Below are 19935 nucleotides of genomic sequence, written 5' to 3'. Positions count from 1 at the left end.
ACACCACTTGTACCCACAGACGCTGGGGCACTTTCATCACAACAATCGGAAAACTTTTCCTCCACCGAGTAAACAACTGTTTTGTAGAAAGACTACGACGAAGAGTGCACTTCGATAATTTTTTTTTAAATAAAATAAAAGATCAATAATATTTTACATATTTATGATGATTAATTTGAAAATATTCGTTATTGAAAAAGTAACTTGATTCTGACTCAAATTTAAGTAATTAGGGTAAAAAACTGCATGGTACAGGGGTGGACCATGTACAATCAATGTGTACAACCTCAAGAAAAGTACATTATAACGCGTCCTGACACCGAAGTAGAGGTCTTTAGCTCCGTTTCTCACCAACAACCGATGTCAGGACGCGTTATAATGTACTTTTTTTGGGGTTGTACACATCGATCGTACATGGTCCACCCCTGTACCATGCGGTTTTTTACCCTAGTTTATGGAATTAGAACGTTCTTTTAAGTCCTGTATTATGACGTCACGACATCTTGACTTTCGTACCTATTGTAAATAATTGCTTTACTCAACTTTCTTGCAGAACAGTTTACCAGTTATTCATGCAGATTATCAGCTTTTCATGTAATTGGTATAATCGTAATGCGCATATATATCTTTATTATTTACTTTTTGGATATATAAAGATACTGCTGGATTATCGCTGTAGTGTGACGCAATCGTTTTTGGTCCCTGCGCCTCTGTTTTCGCACCATAAGAAATTATGGGGCCGAATTTGCAATGACCAGAAAGTCATTAAAAGAGGAAAGTTAGCATTGAGGGGCATATGTTTTGATTGATACAAATTTATTCAATAGCTAGCTTTGTAAAAATATTTGATTACAAAAAACTTGATTGACAACTAAGCAGCATACCTACTATGGGTTTCAGAGACAGTGCAAGCACGTTTTTGGGCAATACCTGTTTCTGTAACGAACACTCGTATCAGAACGAGATTTTGCTATAGTGCATTACATGCCGTAAATTATAAGGGTATCGTGAATCACTAATCGTAAAGAATAACGACACTTGTCCTTGTACCAAGAGACAAAAACTCCATTATGCAGAAATGGATACGAACACTCGTATAAAGCTCCACCTACCCTCTCCCCCCCTCCACCGCCACCCCTTTCCTTCTTCGTTCCTTCGCCTTCCTTTCTCTCTCTCTCTCTCTTGCTGTTGCCATTCGGTATGTGTTGACCCTCCAAACTGGGTATAAGACTACACACAAAACGTTGAAATTGGTGAAATTAGGCTATGTATTGGAAGTATATATACATAAATATTAAAGCAATTTTATCATTATTGCATTACTATGACAACTAGAATTCATGGAAACAGTTTATAATAATGAAACGGCGTATGTGTGAAGCCTCCACTAATGTGGCAACGATAATTTTGCCATTCTTAGCATGCAAACATTAAAGGTTACATTTATTTCTGGCATACGGTTATTAAAGAAATTCAAAGTACTAATATAAACTGAAATCAATGAAAAGTGCTAGCAAAAACAAAAAAGCAAAAAAAAAAAAATATGTATATAATTCACTTATCTGTAGTCGTTCCTCTATGGTTTCGGCAGCCAGATGTACGAAAACGTTAGAAACATTTGATTGTATCTATTTTAGAAATATCTGTAATTTTTCGGGGTAATTTGGTTGCAAAAAAGGGATAATATACATGAATTAAATTAAAATTTTTAAATAACAAAGTAAATTTTAACTAAATAACAAGTAGAGTAAACAATTTAAGGAATAAAACTTTGCAGTTTCGTCGTCTGCTGTTCGTAACTGTGTTTGTGGCGCGCGCGCTTAGGAACCAGGAACAGCAACTGGTTTAAAGTGCAATGTGGAGTGAACTGAGACCAAAATGTGTATAATAACAATCAAATAAGCACTGTGGAGTTTCAGTTGTGATGGTAGTAAGGATAAAAACCACCGATTACAAGGTAATAATGAATTCAGTTCAAACCATGACCCCGGGAATAAAAAGTTTCATACTTTCAGTAATATAGGCAACAAAATGTTGTTTTATTGTGCTGATTACAACTGCAATCTTGAGTAAGATCAATAAACGTTACATACATACGCTAACATTGTTCAAATGATTGCTGGGAAAGATGATTTTCGTCACTGATCAAAACCTGTACATCCCACGGTAGCCGCCATATTGGATTTCAAAACTGCCTTGAAAACATATTTTACGAAGAGCGTCACATTCTTATTTTAGTTCGTATGGGGCTTTCATATATTACATTATGTTGACGAAACTTCAATCTTTTGAATGGTATGCTTGGAGTTGTAATTGTATTCTTGTTTCACCATTTAAATATCGAGTGAATAAGACTTGAAAACCATGATAAGGGTTGGTAGTTGCTGGTTTTTCCCCCTATACCTTAATTTGTATTTTTAGGAAGGTCGATTATTAGGTATTCACAAACTGCTCGCCTTCTATCAAACGCATCATCTTCCACTAAACCTCTTCTCTCCATATTTGCCTTCTTTGGGTACTCTCAAACTTACGTAAAAGCTTAAAGAAATAAACTAGGGTTAGCGACCGAGCGGCGACATAGCAGCCACCTCTCTCAGAACGCAGCCACTTCCCTAAAAAGTACTTGAATTATGCCATTATTTTGTAATTTAGGAGAGAAAACTTACTTCAAGAGGAGCATAGAAGTCTCGGTGTGCTGACTGGATGGGCCACAACTCTTGATTGGTGCGTGTGGCAGGGAATTCAAGTACTTTTTTGGGAAGGTGGCTTCGTTCAGTCATTTACCCTATAGTTTTACAGAGATCCAGTATCTTGGTAGCTACAGTATAGGCTACATGACTGATGATTAAAAAGTTTAAGAATTGGTAAAAGTTTCTTTTTAATAGGGGAAACAACCAAGTGGACTAGCTGATCCAGTCTTGTCCGCTTGTTGATCCACCCTCCGAAAAAATACTTTAGGTTATTTCCAAAGGGGAGTAGAAGTCTCGAGGTGTTGCTCCCACCACTGATGAATCATGACTGGTGCCCATCTCTGGTGTCAGGACGTGTTAGTTAGGAGATACTGCAACCCCCATGTAGGTTACCCAACAAAATTAGGGCACCACAGGGGGGACTTTTGGAATTTGGGTAGAGGAAATAAATGAATGAAATGCAAAGATACATGATACCCTAATTTGACATAGGATGCATGATCGTACGTGGCCTATTGTCTTATAAAATGCAAGGATACGTCTTAACCTAACCCAATTTTGGGCACAAAGTCCTACCTGAGTAGGGATGACACAGCCCCTTTCTGGGCCCCATTCCAACCAGGTCTACAACATTAGGCTATGCGTAATCCTATTTTTACCTTACCATATCAACCTAATCTAATGTACAACACTAAGTCCCATCTGATTGGAATCCATTACCTTGACCTAGTACAGTATAAAAAATCTTTTAAAACTTACAGTATGTTAAATGGGTACATTACATACCACTTCTCCCAAGGTAGGTACTTCCGGCCCACCTCTCTCTCTCTCTCTCTCTCTCTCTCTCTCTCTCTCTCCTCTCTCTATCTCTCTCTCTCATCTCCTTCCTCCTCTCATCTCTCTTCTCTCTCTCTCTCTCTCTTTAGCGTTCATCCTCTGAATCACCATTCGGTGATTGTGCTTTGGAGCAAATCCTTCTAATTGCCCTTCTGCTTACTTTGGCAGCTTCGCCTGTGTCCGCCATTGGCCTTTTCATCTAAAAAGTACCGATTAACTTTATAAATTATTTCCTTAGTCTGACTGTGCAGGCAGGGGCAGCGAGAAGTGGGAGATATTTACCTGGTGGGTCCGTGACACGGAATGACCTTGTTGGGCTGAGGTGGCAATGGAGCACTAACCCCACAGAGGTGTTGTCAAATTTCAGGAAAACATTTTTAGTAACATTCATTTTCCCATCAAAACCTTAGTCATTCTTAAACATATGAAGTTTTATTATGAAACTGAGTAATTACCATATACATATTTAGTTAGTATAAAAAATATCAGAGACATTTCTTCATCACTGTCGTGGCGTATTTAGAGAACTGTGGCAACTATGCGGCCAATGCCTTAGTCACCAAAAAGGCTGAGTTTGACTATAGTTGAGGACACAGTATCTGAAAGTGGCATATTTAAGCCTGAGGAAGAAATTGGTAAACTTTGCTGTGCTGTTTTTGTGTCTCCGAAGAAATAGGATAACCCATCACAGATGCTCTACATGCTGAGAATGTGCTGTCATTCATCTGAGTTAACGAAAGGTTGAATATTTTTATGCCAGGAACCACCCTCCTCTGGCATTGAGGAATAGTTGAAATAATTCTATAGTTTTTTCTAATAGTTTTTCCGATGGTTTTTTGTTTCTGATAAAAATTTAGCATTCATTGCCGTCAGAAATGCTTGCTTACCTTAGGCTATTGCACCCCCATGTGTAACAGTGAGGGGGACCACAGGAAACTAGGGGTTTGGTGTTAGAGAAAACGTATGCAAATGAATTGCAAGGATGCATCCTAACTTATATGGTTACAAATCATTGAAATAACATTTCCTGACACAAACATGCATATTCTGTTGCCTCCTTATGCTTAACCAAGTGCAATGGTTAGAGATTAGAGGTATAGGTTTTTCACTTTTATTTTGATATGGGAGGAGGGGTGGTACATATAGTTGTTTTATGAGTATTTTGCCTATTTCTTGTTTAGTTCAGTTGTATTAGCTACATATCTTGGATGTTTATCACAAGACAAGATCAGTCATACACACACATCAGGTCTCCACAACCACACAACTCACTCATAGGTCATGGTCCTGTGGAGGTCGTTAGATCACCCATAGAGTAAATGAAAGGTTGGCGCAAAACATTATGACTTCATGTTTATTTCAATATTCAGTGTCCAGAGGCTTATAGTATATTACATTATACCAATGTTTTATAGTGAGCTGCATTATGCCTATGTTTTCTCAGGTTTATATGCTTTTCAATCTTGGTACCTGTACCTGTGGAGTCTCATAAAATAATTACTACATATGTATACAATTTTGTTTGTAAAATTTCATTGCCTTTTAGTAAAGTATGTGCTAATCATTTGCAAAATGCAGTGTAAAAATGAGAATTTCAGGAACATTAGAGCTTGTAACTACAATGCTTTGTATCATATCTATTACAGTAGTGAAAATACGAATTCTGTCCTCAGTCCCTAGCTGTAACCACTTTCGTTCCTTTTACTGTACCTCCTTTCATTTATTCTTTCTTCATCTTACTTTCCACCCTCTCCTAACACTTGCTTCATAGTGCAACTACGAGGTTTTTCTCCCCTTACACCTTTCAAACCTTTTACTGTCACTTTCCCTTTCAGAGCTGAATGACCTCATATGTCCCGTGCTTGGCCTTTGGCCTAACTTTTATATTCAACTCAACTTAAATAAGAATTCTTAAACTTTTGAGTATTGTGTATACTAAAATTACTCAGAAGATGAATTTCTTTGCAGGTATGATTTCATATCCATTCCCGTTGCACATCCGAGGTTTAGGAGGGAGCACATGGGTGGAAAGGCTAAAAAGAGAGATGGCGCCTTTACCAGATCTGATTTACTCCTCAGTAGTTCAGGTGAGTTCTTAGTAGACTTTGCATTTCATATTTTAACATAAAAGTTTGTTTTGGTGCTAGTGTATAGTTTAACTCATTGAATTGCAGTGCGATAGAGTACTTTTTATGAACTGTCTTAACTATACTCTGTTTTTTCCATCTGTCCATCCGCCTGTGGTGTTTGCACATGGTAACACTGCGTCACGGGCTTTAAATAATATCCTATTTCGAATATTAATGGTGTAATTCTCATACAGTAAATTATTAAAACACTTTTCAGTTGCAAATGTATACCCAGATATCCTTTTATTTACCCAAAACTTACACATAGAGTAACTATTTAAAGCCCGGGATGCAGTGTTACCATGTGCGACCACCACAGGCGGAAGGACAGATGGAAAAAACAGAGTATAGTTCTTATTGTAATGTGTTTTTATTGTTGCCTTTCTTTGACCTTCCTCTGTTGTGGAAATCATAAGGAAAGATGTAGTTATCTGAAATTAGTTGATTTAGATTTACCACCTGGTCATGTGATAGCTGGGACAAGATATACAAAGGAAATGTATAACATTTAGATATAGTGCAGGAAAGGACTTAGAATAGCAGAGATAAAATGTTGAATAATTACAAAAATATGCAATACACAGAAGTCATGTAATGTAAAAAGTATTGTACAGTGTAGGGAAGGATCTAAGTAGAGGTACTCTAGCATTTATCAAAGTCTGTCATAAGGCCCCACTTGACTGTATTGGACTCTTGCAATGTGAACAATTAACTGTAGTCTTGATGCCCCTGAAGTATTTATAAAGGTAGGCTTGAAACACATTGCAAATGGGGCAGGTGGCATCAGACCATTTGTTAAGACAATATAGTATCTCACAAAAGGCAGCAGAAAATGGTAGTTTGGAGGGAGAAAGTGAATATTGCAGCATTGGCTTGGCATATTAGGTGGTCTCTACATGGTATATAAAATATCCTTATGGTGTTAATTACACAATAGGTGATTATGTATTATGAGTTATGCATTTAAGGTTGTATGTTTTAATTTGTGAGATTAACTTGGTGTTTGTGACATACATACTACTACGTTTCTCTCTCTCTCTCTCTCTCTCTCTCTCTCTCTCTCTCTCTCTCTCTCTCTCTCTCTCTCTCTCTCTCTCTCTCTCTCTCTCTCTCTGTATTTACTGATGTTGAAATGTAATCATTCTTTTTATTAATTCCAGAGTGGAATAGTTTAATAGTAGGACGTCTGAGCCAGGCGCCCATTTTGAATTTAGAAGCCTCTAACCAAAGTCTTCGTCTTAATAGTGAAGAAATCCTTAACCAGGAGTTAGTATTTGCTTCACATTTAGGTCTCCCAGCCATCACCTTTTCTCTAAGCACAGAGCGATGCACAAATATTGCTAGGTTAATCCATAATAGAACCATACAAGGCGTCTGCTATCAGGTACGTAATTTAAAGTGCAGTATGGTTATGTGTACACTAATACTGGCTCTTTATGTGTATATCTGAACTTCGACATGGAATTTGAATAGTTTTTTTTATTACAATTGCATGAAAATTGTAATGCCACAGGTAATATTTGTTTTCCAGATTTGGGTCAGAGTACCACTTCAAGCACCAGAAGAGGTTGCGGCCCAGTACCGCTCAGATAAAGAGGAGAGTGAAGATGGATTTGCCATTGACACATGGAGGTGGTGGAATAAGTAAGGATGCTGTTATTCTGTTCACTTAATTAACTAAAGAGATGTTGATTCAAAGGATGTGTGCATAGTAACTGAGTAACTGAGCACAAGATTTGTGATTGACGTTGACATAATTATTATACTGCATGCGTTATTGTGTATGGGCCTAAGTGCATAATAAAGAAGAATAAGGAGACTTCATGAATGTCAAAACATGTAGGAGGAAAACCTGATGCCAACTGGATTGTCATGATGAGAGGTGTTGTGGAGAAAATTGAAAAACCTGCTGCTTCATAGTTATTTGTTAACTTGGGTCAAGTGTTTTCATACAATCAACTTACCTGTCAGATATATACTTAGCTAAGACTCCGTCGTCCCCGACAGAAATTCAAATTTCGCGCCACTCGCTACAGGTAGGTCAGGTGATCTACCGGCCTGCCCTGGGTGGCAGGACTAGGAACCATTCCCGTTTTCTATCATATTTTCTCTGTCGCCGGTGGTATCAACATTGTTGTTACTACCTCCTGACTGGAATTTGCTTTTCAAGGCAATTGATCATCTCTATTGGACTTTTTGGTGACGTACCTGGATCGTAGTTTTGGCATTCGCTACCATGGACTGGATTTGGACTTGCTTTTGATTTTTCTACTAGAATGTCTGATTCAAGTGTTAGTGTGAGAGTGTGTGTGAATGTAGGCTGCAAGGTGAGGATACCGAAGGCTTCGGTTGATCCTCACTCTGTATGTCGTAAGTGTAGAGGGTTTGAATGTTCTTTGGCTAACACCTGTCATGAGTTTGAAAGGTTGAATGCTAATGAATGGAAAAGACTAACTTCTTACTTGAAGAAGTTAGAGAGGGATAGATTTAGATGGGCTTCACAAAAGGGTGTGAGTACAAGGCCTATTGAGCCTTTTCCTGAGTCTAACTCTCCTTTAATTAATGTATTTGATTCTCCCTCTGTATCTGAGCCCTCACAGGCTTTGCATTCAGACTGCTTCTGAAATCGCCGATCTGAAGGCTACTCTTCATAAGATGAGGACCAAAATGGCGGCCATGCAAGGTAAGGAAAGTGATAGTGACATGTTAAGTGAAGTGAGTGCTCCCAGTGTTGTGTAGGGGGCGTCTGACCGTCTCTGCGACGCTCCCAGGCCTAGACCTCTTCCAAGCTCCCATACCCAGAGGAGAAGGAAAGTCGAAAGCCTTACGGAGGTCGTGGAGAATCCCCACCGGTCAGGCGTCCCTTCAGCAGGCTCTGTCTCGCAACAGACTGCTCAGGACCGCTTCAAGAGGAGCGTCCTGCGAGAGTGTTTCTCTTCGTCCGGTTCTCCTTCACCTAAACGAGGGTGGAAGGACTCGGACCTTTCCAGGCCACTGAAAAGGCACTGGAAAGAACCCGCTTTTGAGTCGAGCCCGGAACGCTTCTCTGATGAAGCCCCCTCCTCGATCAAGAAGGCGAAGATGGTCTCGACGTCTCCACGTTCTGACTTAAAGGATCGTACTCCTTCGAGGTCTCCTTCTTCTCCCATTGAAGAGGACGCTGGAGTAGCTTCGAAGAGGATCCTGTTAGCTGTGCAAGAGCAGTTAGCCTCTTTGGTCGGAGTACTTTCAAGAAATCCTCCTCGCAGAAAGGACGTTAGGCTCCCTGTTAAGAAGTCTCGTCTCCTTTCACCTGCCAGGCGCGAGACTCCAGCCAGACGTGAGGCCTCTTCTTCTAGGCACGAAGCGTCAGCCAGACAAGAAGAGCCTTCCAGGTGCGAGCAGCCAACCAGGCACGAACAGCCTACCAGGCGTGAGGAGCCAGCCAGGCGTGAGAAACCTACCAGGCGTGAAGAGCCAACCAGGCGCGAGGAGCCAACCAGGCGCGAGGAGCCAGCCAGGAGCGAGGAGCCAGCCAGGCACGAGGAGCCAGACAAGCGCGAGGCGCCAGACAGGCGCGAGGAACCAGCCAGGCGCGAGATGCCAGCCAAGCGTGAAGAACCAGCCAGGCGCAAGGAGCCTGCCAAGTGCGAAGCGCCAGCCAGGCGCGAGGAGCCAGCCAGACGTGAGACGTCATCCAGGCGCGAGGCGCCAACTCGACTTAAGAGAGGCTCTATGCATTCTCTTAGTCCCTCTCCTAGTAGGAGTTTGTCTCCCACAGAGAGAGAGGTTTGGGAAGATCCTCCTGAATTTAAGGCGGATTCTCCTCCCGAACCCTGTATTGACGACGATTCGGAAGACGAGGCTCGTGGTAGAGAAGGATTCTCAAGCTATAAAGTGCTGACAGCCCTTCTTCTTCAAGAGTATGGGGATGCGTTAACTCCTGCTGCTCCTCCTTCTCCTCGATCGCTGTTTTCGAGTTCGAAGGTGCCTAAGTCTTCGTCGGTTCTGAAGATGAGACCTACCATCTCTATGAAGAGGGCTCTCCAGTCTCTTAATAACTGGATGAATACGAAGAAGGAACTTGTCAGAACTATCTTCTGTATGCCCCCGGCGAGACTTACTGGCAGAAGAGGTATATGGTACCGGACTGGGGAGAATATGGGCCTTTCTCTCCCAGCCTCGGCTGAAGCGGACTTTTCTACTTTAGTTGATGCCTCTCGTAGACATGGCCTGAACTCGGCTATTTCTGAGCTGGATCATCTCCTCAAGGGACTCTTCCATGTATTGGAAGTCTTCAATTTCCTGGACTGGTCCCTTGGGGTGATGTCCAAGAAGGCCCATGACTCGAAGGGTCTAGACCCTGAAGTCCTGCTTTGTATCTTGTCATGCATTGACAAGGCGGTGCAAGATGGCTCGGGAGAATTCGCCTCCCTCTTTGGAGCGGGACTCCTGAAGAAAAGGACTGTGTTCAGTGCCTTCCTAACCAAGGCTGTTTCCCACTCTCAGAGAGCAACCCTGATTTACGCTCCCATGTCTGACTTCTTGTTTCCTTCTCAGTTGGTGAAGGACATTTCCCGCTCACTAACTGAGAAGGCGACGCAAGATCTTCTCCTTCAGTCTTGAAGGAAGAAGAGACTGCCGGTAGTGGTTGAGAAGAAAGGGCCGAGTACATCGCTTCAGCCCTTTCGTGGAGGCCCTCCCTCCAGAGCTCCCTCAAAAAGGAGAGCTCCTGAGAGGAGAGGTAGATCTGCCTTCCGTCCCTTTAAGAAAGGAAAATGAGACAGCGAGCCTCCAAACACCAGTAGGTGCCAGGCTACTCGGATTTGCAGAGTCCGGGACACTCATCAACACGGACGCCTCATCGATGTCTGTAATCAGGAAGGGATATCTTATCCCCTTCCAGGACAGTCCTCCCCTAACGACTACTCCGCGGGAACTGTCAGCCAGATACAGGGACCCTGTACTGAGGGATACTCTTCGTCTGATGGTGGATCAAATGTGGGACAAAAGAGCGATAGAACTAGTGCTGGATCAAAACTCCCCGGGGTCTTACAATCGTCTTTTTCTGGTTGCAAAAGCCTCGGGGGGCTGGAGACCAGTACTAGACATCAGCGCTCTGAACAAGTTTGTTCAGAAGGAGAAGTTCTCTATTGAGACTTCTGCCTCAGTCCTTGCGGCTATGCGACAAGGAGATTGGATGGTGTCTCTGGATCTCCAGGACGCCTATTTTCACGTCCCGATTCACCCTTCTTCGAAGAAGTACCTCCGTTTCATGACGGGGGGAAGGATCTTTCAGTTCAGGGCCTTGTGTTTCGGTCTGTCCACAGCTCCTCAGGTCTTCACAAGCCTGATGAAGAATGTGGCGAGGTTTCTTCACCTCAAAGGCGTAAATACCTCTCTGTATCTGGACGACTGGCTCATCAGGGCCAGATCAGAGAGACAGTGTTTGGAGGACCTTACATTGACCCTAAACCTGATAAAGTCGTTGGGATTGCTCGTGAACCTCGAGAAGTTGCAGCTGATCCCCAGACAGAACTTAGTCTATCTGGGGATTCAGATGGATTCTCGGGGTTTTCGAGTATTTCCTTCACAAGAGAGACTCGTGAGAGGCTTGGAGAAGGCTCTCTCTTCTTAGGGAAAGAACGGACTTCGGCGAGGGAATGGTTAAGCCTTCTAGGGACCCTTTCCTCGCTCGAACAGTTCTTTCCTCTGGGAAGACTTCATCTACGTCCTCTTCAGTTCTTCCTAAGGAGATCATGGAATTGGAAGACCGGACTTCTCTCCGACAGTTTTCTCATTCCAGTGGAAATGAAACCTCACTTGGAATGGTGGTTGTCCCCTTTAAAAGAGAACAAGGGAATCTCCCTGGAGGTTCCGAACCCAAGCCGAGTGTTGTATTCCGACGTGTCGGAGAAGGGTTGGGGAGCAACGCTAGGAACGAGAGAAGTGTCAGGCACCTGGAAGGCAGCTCAGGTGTCCTGGCACATAAATTGCAAAGAACTTTTAGCAGTACACTTGGCTCTAAAGTTCTTCGAACCGTTTGTGACGAACAGTGTAGTCCAAGTGAACGTGGACAACACCACCGCTCTTGCCTACATTCGGAAACAAGGAGGGACACACTCCTTTTTCCTTTACGAAATAGCAAGAGATCTGCTACTTTGGGCCTCCCAGAGGAACATCTCCCTTCTAACGAGATTTGTTCAGGGAGCAAGGAACGTCAGGGCAGACAGGCTGAGCGGGAGAAGCCAGGTCCTTCACACAGAGTGGACCCTCCACTCAGAAGTGTGTCAGAGTCTCTGGTCTCTTTGGGGCACTCCTCATGTGGACCTGTTCGCCACATTCCTCTCCAAAAGACTGGAAGTCTTTTGTTCAGTGGTAGAAGACCCCAGAGCTCTCATTATCGACGCCTTCCTGCTAGATTGGTCTCATGTAGACGTATACGCTTTCCCCCCTTTCAAGATTCTGGGACAAGTACTGAAGAAGTTTGTAGCGTCGAACGGGACAAGGATGACCCTGATAGCCCTCTTTTGGCCAGCACAAGATTGGTTCACAGAGGTAGTGGAGTGGACAGTAGACTTCCCCAGATCCCTTCCAAGAAGGATAGATCTTCTCAGACAGCCACACTTTGAGAGGTATCATCAAAACCTCCCCGCTCTCGCTCTGACTGCCTTTCGACTATCGAAAGACTTGTCAGAGCGAGAGGGTTTTCTCGCAAGGCTGCAAGCGCGATCGCTAGAGCCCGCAGAGCTTCCACTAGACGAGTCTATCAGTCTAAGTGGGAGGTTTTTAGAAGGTGGTGTAAGTCGAAGTTGTCCTCCTCCAGTACCTCTGTGACCGAAATCGCTGATTTCTTGTTGTTCCTTAGAGAGGACTCTCACCTGTCTGTGTCCACAATAAAAGGATACAGGAGCATGCTGTCGGCAGTCTTCAGAAATAGAGGCCTACAGCTTGCTGACAATAAGGATCTACACGATCTTATAAGATCGTTTGAGACTACAAAGTCTAGGGAACCAGCTCCTCCTAGCTGGAACCTTGATGTGGTCCTCGAGTTCCTGTCATCTGAAAGATTCGAGCCTCCTCATCTAGCTTCGTTTCGAGATTTAACAAGGAAATGCTTGTTTCTCTTATCACTAGCTACAGCCAAAAGAATTAGTGAGCTTCATGCCCTAGAAGATGAAGTGGGATTCAACAGAGACTCAGCCATCTGCTCGTTTAGAACACTATTTCTGGCCAAAAACTAAAACCCTTGAATCCCTGGCCCAAGAAATTCGAGGTTAAAGGCTTATCGAGTCTCGTCGGTAGAGAAGCAGAAAGGTCTCTTTGCCCTGTAAGAGCGCTAAAATTCTACTTGCAGAGGAAGAAACAGATGGGAGGCTCTAGACAAGGTCTTTGGTGCTCGATTAAAGACCCCACAAGACCTATGTCAAAGAATGCTCTAGCTTTCTTTGTAAGAAACGTCATTACAGATGCTCACAAAATCTGTCCTGACGACTCTTTTCCACTCTTGAGAGTGAAAGCTCATGAGGTAAGAGCAGTGGCGACGTCTCTCGCTTTTCAAAAGAATATGTCGCTAAAGAAAATCCTTGAAGCGACATATTGGAGGTGCAACTCGGTATTTGCATCTCACTACCTGAAAGACGTTCGCGTGACCTACGAGAAATGCTTTTCTCTGGGTCCATTCGTGTCTGCGGATACGATCCTGGGTATAGGAGCTAACACCAATCCTTAATTTTGTGCATAACTTCTACTAGATATGTTCTAGATTTTCTGCTGACAAAAAGGGCTAGATGCCGCACTGGCGGGCAGTCACTGTTGTTCAGTAAGGAACTCTTGTGATATCTTTTTAGAGGAGTTATTATTTTTTTTTTGAAAATTTATGTATGTGTACGTATTGTGTTTTCGAGTTATGGTTGTTGTGAAGAGTTTGGGGATAACTCAGAACAATCTTTTATACTAACATGGTGGTTAGGATCAGGTGGTCGGGATTGGTTGTGTGCTCCTTCTTAAGGTGTATTGTCATATAAGTGGATCAGCACCCATTGACAAAGTCCTTTCAGGCTCTGCTGAGTAAGCGGATAATACCCCATCGGCAGACCCACAAGAACTCTTGGCCATAGATCACATATCTCGCTAAAGTTTCTTGAGGTGATGCAGACTCCCGGGCAACAGACACGAAGTCTACCACCTATCAGGTAGGAACCAAGGTTTTTCTTTTATACCTACAACATATGTTGCTTACCTGTCTATTCCATATTAGCTGTCTCTTACCCTCCACCAAAGGGTGCCAATCAGCTAAGTATATATCTGACAGGTAAGTTGATTGTATGAAAATGATATTGTTATGATACAATAAAGTTTCATACTTACTTACCTGGCAGATATATACGATTAATGGCCCACCCAGCCTCCCCGCAGGAGACAGGTGGAAGAGAGAAAATATGATAGAAAACGGGAATGGTTCCTAGTCCTGCCACCCAGGGCAGGCCGGTAGATCACCTGACCTACCTGTAGCGAGTGGCGCGAAATTTGAATTTCTGTCGGGGACGACGGAGTCTTAGCTAAGTATATATCTGCCAGGTAAGTATGTATGAAACTTTATTGTATCATAACAATATCATTTTCATGATGTATTTGTACAGGCAGTCCCCGGGTTACGACGGGGGTTCCGTTCTTGTGGCGTCGTAAGCCGAAAATCATCGTGTGCCGGAACATCTTCAAAAATTCTAAGAAAACCTTACTTTTAATGCTTTGGGTGCATTGAAAACTATGTAAACTGCATTCTTATGGCCTTTTTCATCAAAATTTTTTTTCAAATATTGATTATTTTGCATTTTTGGTGTCATATTTCATCTGGCAGATGAGCGTTGTAGGCGTCGTAACCCTGGAACATGGGTCGTAACCCTGGAACATGGGTCGTAACCCTGGAAATAATGTCGAATGAATATAATTGAAAAGCGTCGTAAGCCGAGACCGTCGTAACCCGGGGACTGCCTGTATTAATTTTATTTACTTGGCAGTAAAGTCTATGGAAATTTTTCTCAGCGATTTTTCATGTTAGAGGCCTCTCAGGATCTTGGGAAGCAACCAATTTTACGTTTTATTCAAGTACTATAAAATTCAGCTTTTAAGAGGAATTAACTCACATTTTTAATTTTAGTCTTTTCCTTCCCGTGTTTTCTGAAGACTTCTCTTATACCCAGGCCAAGCAAGAATTCGGTTTCATCCCATTATGCAATTTATATTGTCATAGTAGAAGTTATTGCGGTAAAGTAGGGAAAATTATGGGTCTTTAGCTTTCAGATATTTTCCAAAGTGTATTTTGGACAGCTGGACCTTCTTGAGTGCTGAGCATTGTTAATGGCGATAAGGATGATGTAAGAACTTGAGTTTTCATACATTCAACTTACCTGTCAGATATATACATAGCTATCGACTCCGTCGTCCCCGACAGAAATTCGAATTTCGCGGCACACGCTACAGGTAGGTCAGGTGATCTACCGGCCTGCCGCTGGGTGGCAGGACTAGGAACCATTCCCGTTTTCTAATCAGATTCTCTCTGTCACTGGGAAGGTAAACATATGTTTACTTTCCCTCCTGATTTGATTTTCGTGTTTCATCGCCATCGATCTTCTGGGCCGACTTTTACAGGGAAGTACTGGATCGGTGGTTCGGCATACGCTTTTAATAACTTTTTAATAACTTTTAATAACTTTTAATGAATTAACTTTGAAGTTTTCGAAGAATAGAGGATGTGTAACTACCGAAGTTTTCGGTAGACAATTACATAGTTTGCAAGAAAGGGAAATATAAATATTTATTCATTGATAAAGTGTAATAAATGTTAGAATTTGATTGAGGAAAATAAGGTAACTTCCTATTTGAGGAAGTCAGAAAAACATAGAACTAGATGTGCTTTCTTTAGAAGCTTTAATAGCTCTCGTTCTGACGAGCAGTTAGAATATTAACAGTACTAGTAGTGTAGTTTCCTCATCACCTTCTTACTTCACAGAAACTACAAATTCATTTGCAATTTGAAGATAAAGGAATGTAGCTCAAGATACGAGCTATTATAAGGTAAGAAGTGATTATAGTGTTCCCCATTGCAATAGAGGGTGCGTCTGATCGGCTTCTGTCTCGCTCCCAGGTCTAGACCTCTTCCAAGCTCACAGGCCCAGAGGAGAAGGAATGTCGAAAGCCTTACGGAGGTTACGGAGAATCCCCACCGATCAGGCGTCCCCTCGGCAGGTTCTGTAGGACGTCCCAGACTGCCAGGGATAGCCATTGGAAAGGCATCCTAATTCAATGTGTTCCCCTTATTATTATCGTCTTGACGAATAAGGAGAAGAAACATTCAACGGCGTAGATTAAATGAAGATGCAAGATAATCTCGTCTGGCTATCGGAACCTCAGAAGAGACGGAGAAAGGAAGACATCATTCGATAACAGTTGTGGTAGAGGCATTGCCCTATCCGGGTTCGTCTCCCGTACAGCTGGACGGGGGGGGCTCTATCCCATGGGGGTTTGAAATAGTTATTTCAATAAATTCCTCATCGGTACGTGTATATGAAAATATATATCTATTCTGAGAATAACTAATTAGATATTAAAGAATATTTGTTGATCGAATGAATTATATGGATCTCGTTTAGTGATTACACATATATATATAACTTTTAAGCTTCTAGCTCCTCGGGCATGAAGCTCCGGTAACAAGGCTCAATGCGCCTAAAGCGTCTGAAACGAGCGCAAAGCACCTGAAGAGCCTGAATAGAGGCGCAAAGCGCCTAAAACACTATGAACCAGGATCTTCATCGGAAATGGAGTCCTTCTCATTCAGAAGAAAGGGAGGGCTATGGATGAAAATGGAAGTATTGTCGAATTCTAAGCAAGAACAAGTGTACAAGAGATCGGAACCTTCCGCACACGGAACCTTCCGCACAAGCAGAACCTTCCAGAAGGCGGAAGATTCCAGATTCGAATCGCCTTCCAGGCTCTTAGAATTTTCCAAGAAGGAATATTTTCCAAATGTGCAGAATATTTCACATAAGCGTCGCCTTTCAGACGCTCGGAATTTTCCAAGCGGGAATCTTTTTCCGGATAAGCGGAACATTCCGAACGCGGAACTTTCCAGGCGCGCGGAACCTTCCGCACAAGAAAAACTTTCCAGGCGCGATACGTCTGCTAGGATCCAGGAGTATTCTGATCACGATACTCCTCCCAGGCGCGCCAGGAGTATTCGGAACGCGATACTCCTGCCAGGCACCAGGAGTATTCCGAGCACGATACTCCTCCCAGGCGCCAGGAGTATTCAGAACGTGATACTCCTACCAGGCTCCAGGAGTATTCCGATCACGATACTCCTCCTAGGAAAGCGATACTTCTGCCAGGCGTCAGGAGTATTCCGAGCACTATACTCCTCACAGGCGCCAGGAGTATTCGGAACGTGATACTCCTACCAGGCGCCAGGAGTATTCCGATCACGATACTCCTCCTAGGAAAGCGATACTTCTGCCAGGCGCCAGGAGTATTTCGAGCACGATACTCCTCCCAGGCGCCAGGAGTATTCGGAACGCGATACTCCTGTCAGGCGCCAGGAGTATTCCGAGCACGAGGAGTATTCCGATCGCGATACTCCTCCCAGGCGCCAGGAGTATTCTAGGCAAGATACTCCTGCTTAGCGCCAGGCACTTTCTCCTACAAGAAGAGCCTGACAACCGCCAAGAGTCCTCCAGGCGAAAGGTGAAAGACATTCGAGGCTTCTCCTGATAGGGACGGGAGTTGTCGCACAGGCGGCCGTCGCCCTTGTCAGGATAGTCTTGATGCAATAAAGGCAAGAGCAAGTTCGGCTTTTCCCTGGCAAGGACTCAAGATGTAGCACAGGCTGCCGTAGCCCTTGTCAGGTTGGAGTCGGTACTGCTAAAAGCCCTTCACCTTTCGAAAGGAAGCGCTCTCCTCCGGTTGCTCAATCTTCTCCCAACTTGAGGAATGGAAGATAGAGCAGAATTGTGAGAATTAGTTCAGTATTAGTAAGAGGATATTAAAATCATCCTCCTAAAAAATAATGCAACCAACCATTTACAGAAAGAGGGGCAATCGTTTGGAAGTTGAACAAGATTCGTACGAGCTCTCATTCATTGATTAGAGGCTCTTCCAGATAAGAAAGGCGTAAAATACGGACTTATCTCCAAGATAATAAAAGCTAGAGAGATTCTCTTCGATCCTCGGTTGTCATTTGCGATCTCTTTCGTCTAATACTCATTCGGGTTTATTGACGAAAAGAACGAAGAGAGTAAGATTTCCATTCTTTCTCTGCATGTCGGAGAGGAAAGAATGTCGTAGAAGACTTAGTGTATACGACTACTGAATGACAAGTCATATACGCATACCATAGTTGCCTTTCTGGTTCGCTACGGAATTATCTATATCCTTACAGGATTTTCCTAGTAAGGACTTCGCTTAAAAGGTTTGTTACGACAATACCTACTCAGCTTCGGTATTTAACAAAGGTTGTTTGGCTTAAATTTGCATTATTGAGAGCTTTCTTAGGCTCGAGAATAATTTTATTATATCCATTCATTGAAGGGAGTAACTGGCAACTCAGAATGAATGCAGCCAGGCAGTGAACGAGACGGCTGTAATTGTAAGCCAATCCAGTACCATCCGGTTCTCGGTCGTGAACGGTTGGTTACATCTCTCTCTCCTAAGGGATCGAAGGCTTCACTGTATATTCCCCCTACAATCAGGGACTTAACCACGAATTGAGGGGATTTTTAGGCAAACATGAATAACATCGGATTAGTTTTGCTAAGGATCTCTCTCTGCCTCGGCGAGGAAAGAATGTAGTAGAAAATTCACCTTAAGATAACGGTTACGGTTAAGCCTTATGCACACACCGTGGTTAATTACAGAATTCCTACTATCCTTACAAGTTTCCTAGATGAATGCTGTTTACCACAATGTGACGGTATTATAAAGGATTTTAATTCGGCAGAGCACGATTTAACCTATTTGGAAACAGACACGGAACGTAACGATCCTTACCAGGTTCGATGCGGGATTTTGCACGTCCGTGAGAACCTTCTAGATGAGACGATAATAACTGTTAACGTATGTTTAACATTTATTGGAAAGAGTTGTCAGAACCTGCGGAAAGTATTCACAGATCTCTTCGCAAGGTAGAAGACGAACGAGCTTCTTATAAATTGCTTCCTTTTCCTCGAAACAAGAGAGGTAGCAAGATACGCCATCTTTAATGTAAATAGGGGAATAAACTTTAGTCTTTTTTCCCCTAGTTATATATATTCTTAACAGATATTAAAATAAATGGGCGTCAAAGGAAGAATATGAATGCATCATTTTGGCAATAAAAAGGTTGGATTCACAGAGGTCACGTTCTTCTCTCAGCATGTGTCGGAAGGTTTTCTAAGAGAGTAGAGATTTTATCGGAATCTATTATAAATATTGGACCTGAAAAACCTATCCACTCTGAGTCTGTCTGTGTGCAGACTGACCAGAAGTAAATATGAATGAGAGGATTTTTCAAGGGAAGCTTGATAATCCTTTCAAATATGTTAAAGACATAGAGTTGCTGCAGATCGTGCTAGATGGAAAGGGGAAACTGTCCTCTTCCGATACCTCTGTGAACCACATAATGGTTTTCTTCCCTTTCAGGGGGAAGAATCACCTTCGTATTTTATGCTATCAATGAACACAGTAAAAAGATATGCTCTGTCTCGACAAAGAATATTAGAGATAGTAGAGAATTAAGATCTTCGGGATCTTATACAATACCTCTATACGATAAGAGTAAGAGATCTTATACTTAGAATGGGATCCTAATTTGGGCCTCAGATTCCGTGTTCCGACAAGATGGAACTGCTCCTAATCAAATGTTTCTCTTGGTCCTAAACGATCAAAAGGACAAGTGAAATTTTGGGCTTTAGAATCTGGAATCAAATTCTATGAAGACTCGGCAATGGGTTCTGGCCAGCATAGTATGTTTGGCAAAAGAACTAAAGCCTTTTATTCCTGGATCAACGCTTTCAGATAGAGGTTCGTTGTCCAGGTAATGTATTGACGTTGTCATCTACAGAAGACGACAAGGTTTAAACGTTTACTGACAGAGTCTTTGGAACGCGATGAGGGCTCAAACTACTTCCCAAAAGGTTCAGAGAGATACATTGAAGAGCTAGAAATCTGGAGTCCTACCAATTTCAGCTCAGAATCTCTTTAAACTTCCAGGCTCCTTCCCTTCCTTCGGGCAAGGATAGGGAAGCTTCTGCAACGAGAAAACTCAT

The 19935-nt window shown here is 42.8% G+C and overlaps 1 protein-coding gene across 1 annotated transcript in view; it reads left to right on the top strand.

The window, feature by feature from the left end:
* The window catches only part of LOC135206075 (protein arginine N-methyltransferase 5-like), a 40472-nt gene that overhangs the window by 11984 nt on the left and 8553 nt on the right, over positions 1-19935 (top strand). The window contains exons 2-4 of the mRNA XM_064237273.1: positions 5496-5614; positions 6817-7040; positions 7188-7300. Coding sequence (XP_064093343.1) covers positions 5496-5614; positions 6817-7040; positions 7188-7300 — 456 coding nt within the window. The remainder of the gene's footprint in view (positions 1-5495; positions 5615-6816; positions 7041-7187; positions 7301-19935) is intronic.

Source organism: Macrobrachium nipponense, chromosome 29, assembly GCF_015104395.2.
Source record: "Macrobrachium nipponense isolate FS-2020 chromosome 29, ASM1510439v2, whole genome shotgun sequence".
Classification (NCBI taxonomy): Eukaryota; Metazoa; Arthropoda; class Malacostraca; order Decapoda; family Palaemonidae; genus Macrobrachium; species Macrobrachium nipponense.
Note: the sequence above shows the minus strand (reverse complement) of the source record. Positions and strands in the feature narration are given on the sequence as shown.